The sequence below is a fragment of the Sander lucioperca genome, chromosome 16, assembly GCF_008315115.2.
Source record: "Sander lucioperca isolate FBNREF2018 chromosome 16, SLUC_FBN_1.2, whole genome shotgun sequence".
NCBI lineage: Eukaryota > Metazoa > Chordata > Actinopteri > Perciformes > Percidae > Sander > Sander lucioperca.
In genome coordinates, this window is record NC_050188.1 from 25589625 (window position 1) to 25592124 (window position 2500).

The following is a 2500-nucleotide window of genomic DNA, read 5'->3' on the forward strand; positions in this document are numbered from 1 at the left end:
GTGTGAGGTGTGTGTGTGTGTGTGTGTGTGTGTGTGTGTGTGTGTGTGTGTGTGTGTGTGTGTGTGTGTGTGTGTGTGTGTGTGTGTGTGTGTGTCTCAGGTGTGTTTGCAGGTGCAGACAGCTCTTCCCTGTCAGAGTTTCTGAGAGCTGCAGCTCTGCTCAGAGAACAGTTCAGATTCGCTCACACTGTTGATCTGAAGCTGGGACACAAGTATGGAGTTACCTCTGAGTGAGTACACACACACACACACACACACACACACACACACACACACACACACACACACAGACACACACCATCCATTGATTTCAACAATGTAACTGTATTCTATATACCAACTATTTAAATTGATGTAATTGTAATACATATGTGTGTGTGTGTGTGTGTGTGTGTGTGTGTGTGTCTGTGTGTGTGTGTGTGTGTGTGTTTTCAGGTGTGTGTTGTTGTTCCGTCCTCCCAGACTAACGAGTAAGTTTGAGGACAGCGTGGTGGCGTTCAGAGATCACCTGACCATCGGCTCGCTGAGACGCTTCATCAGAGATCACATGTGAGAGTTACACTACCTGTCTCTTTATATAGGCCTTAGTGGTCCCTAATACTGTATCTGAAGTAACTACCTGTCTGTCTGCAGTAACTACCTGTCTGTCTGTCTGCAGTAACTACCTGTCTGTCTGTAGTAACCTGTCTGTCTGTCTGTCTGTCTGCAGTAACTACCTGTCTGTCTGCAGTAACTACCTGTCTGTCTGTAGTAACCTGTCTGTCTGTCTGTCTGTCTGTCTGCAGTAACTACCTGTCTGTCTGTAGTAACCTGTCTGTCTGTCTGCAGTAACTACCTGTCTGTCTGCAGTAACTACCTGTCTGTCTGTCTGCAGTAATGGTCTGTGTCCTCACCTGACGATGGAGAACAGAGATCGTCTGAGAGTTCGAGATCTTCTGACGGCGTTCTACGACCTCGACTATCATCACAACATCCGCGGCTCCAACTACTGGAGGAACAGGTACACACCTGGAACACACCTGGGGGGACATGTACACATCTGGAACACACCTCTGGGGGACAGGTACACACCTGGAACACACCTGGGGAACAGGTACACACCTGGGGGGACAGGTACACACCTGGAACACACCTGGGGGGACAGGTACACACCTGGTACACACCTGGGGGGACAGGTACACACCTGGAACACACCTGGGGGGACAGGTACACACCTGGAACACACCTGGAACACACCTGGGGGGACAGGTACACATCTGGTACACACCTGGAACACACCTGGGGGGACAGGTACACACCTGGAACACACCTGGGGGGACAGGTACACACCTAGTACACACCTGGGGGGACAGGTACACACCTGGAACACACTTGGGGGGACAGGTACACATCTGGTACACACCTGGAACACACCTGGGGGGACAGGTACACATCTGGAACACACCTCTGGGGGACAGGTACACACATGGAACACACCTGGGGGGACAGGTACATACCTGGAACATCTGGGGGAACAGGTACACATCTGGAACATCTAGGGGACAGGTACACACCTGGGGAACAGGTACACATCTGGTACACACCTGGGGGGACAGGTACACATCTGGAACACACCTCTGGGGGACAGGTACACACCTGGAACACACCTGGTGAACAGGTACACACCTGGGAGGACAGGTACACACCTGGAACACACCTGGGGGGACAGGTACACACCTGGTACACACCTGGGGGTACAGGTACAGATCTGGTACACACCTGGGGGGACAGGTACACATCTGGAACACACCTCTGGGGGACAGGTACACACCTGGAACACACCTGGGGAGACAGGTACACATCTGGAACACCTGGGGAGACAGGTACACATCTGGAACATCTGGGGGACAGGTACACACCTGGGGAACAGGTACACATCTGGTAGACACCTGGGGGGACAGGTACACACCTGGAACACACCTGGAGGAACAGGTACACATCTGGTACACACCTGGAGGGACAGGTACACACCTGGAGGGACAGGTACACATCTGGAACATCTGGGGGAACAGGTACACACCTGGAACATCTGGAGGAACAGGTACACATCTGGGGGAACAGGTACACACCTGGAGGAACAGGTACACACCTGGGGAACAGGTAAACATCTGGGGGAACAGGTACACATCTGGGGAACAGGTACACATCTGGGGAACAGGTAAACATCTGGAACACACCTGGGGGGACAGGTAAACATCTGGAGCTGTAACAACTCTTTAAATCTGATTCTCCATCACACGTCTTTGGTGGTTTTAAATCTCTGAGAATCCTATTGGTCCCAGTTGTTTACTGCAGTTAAGCCCCGCCCCCTCTGTGTCTCGTTGCCAGGGTGATGAAGATTGCATCTAAGTTTTCTGGGCGGGGCCTGGCATTTTCGGTAGCCAATAAGAAAGACTTCCTGTCTGAGCTGGAGGAAGACTTCGGCCTCGGGACGTCCGACGGAGGAGAACTTCCCTTCGTC

At 52.2% G+C, this 2500-nt stretch overlaps 3 protein-coding genes across 3 annotated transcripts in view; all 3 read left to right on the top strand.

The window, feature by feature from the left end:
* LOC116037655 (major histocompatibility complex class I-related gene protein-like) overlaps positions 1 to 2500 on the top strand; it is a 103017-nt gene that overhangs the window by 53151 nt on the left and 47366 nt on the right. The window lies entirely within an intron of this gene.
* LOC116037654 overlaps positions 1 to 2500 on the top strand; it is a 90696-nt gene that overhangs the window by 40780 nt on the left and 47416 nt on the right. The gene's annotated exons all lie outside the window — the stretch shown is intronic.
* Positions 1 to 2500, top strand: part of LOC116034422 (protein disulfide-isomerase A3-like) — a 9626-nt gene that overhangs the window by 3694 nt on the left and 3432 nt on the right. Inside the window, exons 5-8 of the mRNA XM_035993065.1 lie at positions 101 to 230; positions 436 to 549; positions 875 to 1000; positions 2368 to 2500. The exon at positions 2368 to 2500 is cut by the window's right edge and continues 50 nt beyond it. Coding sequence (XP_035848958.1) covers positions 101 to 230; positions 436 to 549; positions 875 to 1000; positions 2368 to 2500 — 503 coding nt within the window. The remainder of the gene's footprint in view (positions 1 to 100; positions 231 to 435; positions 550 to 874; positions 1001 to 2367) is intronic.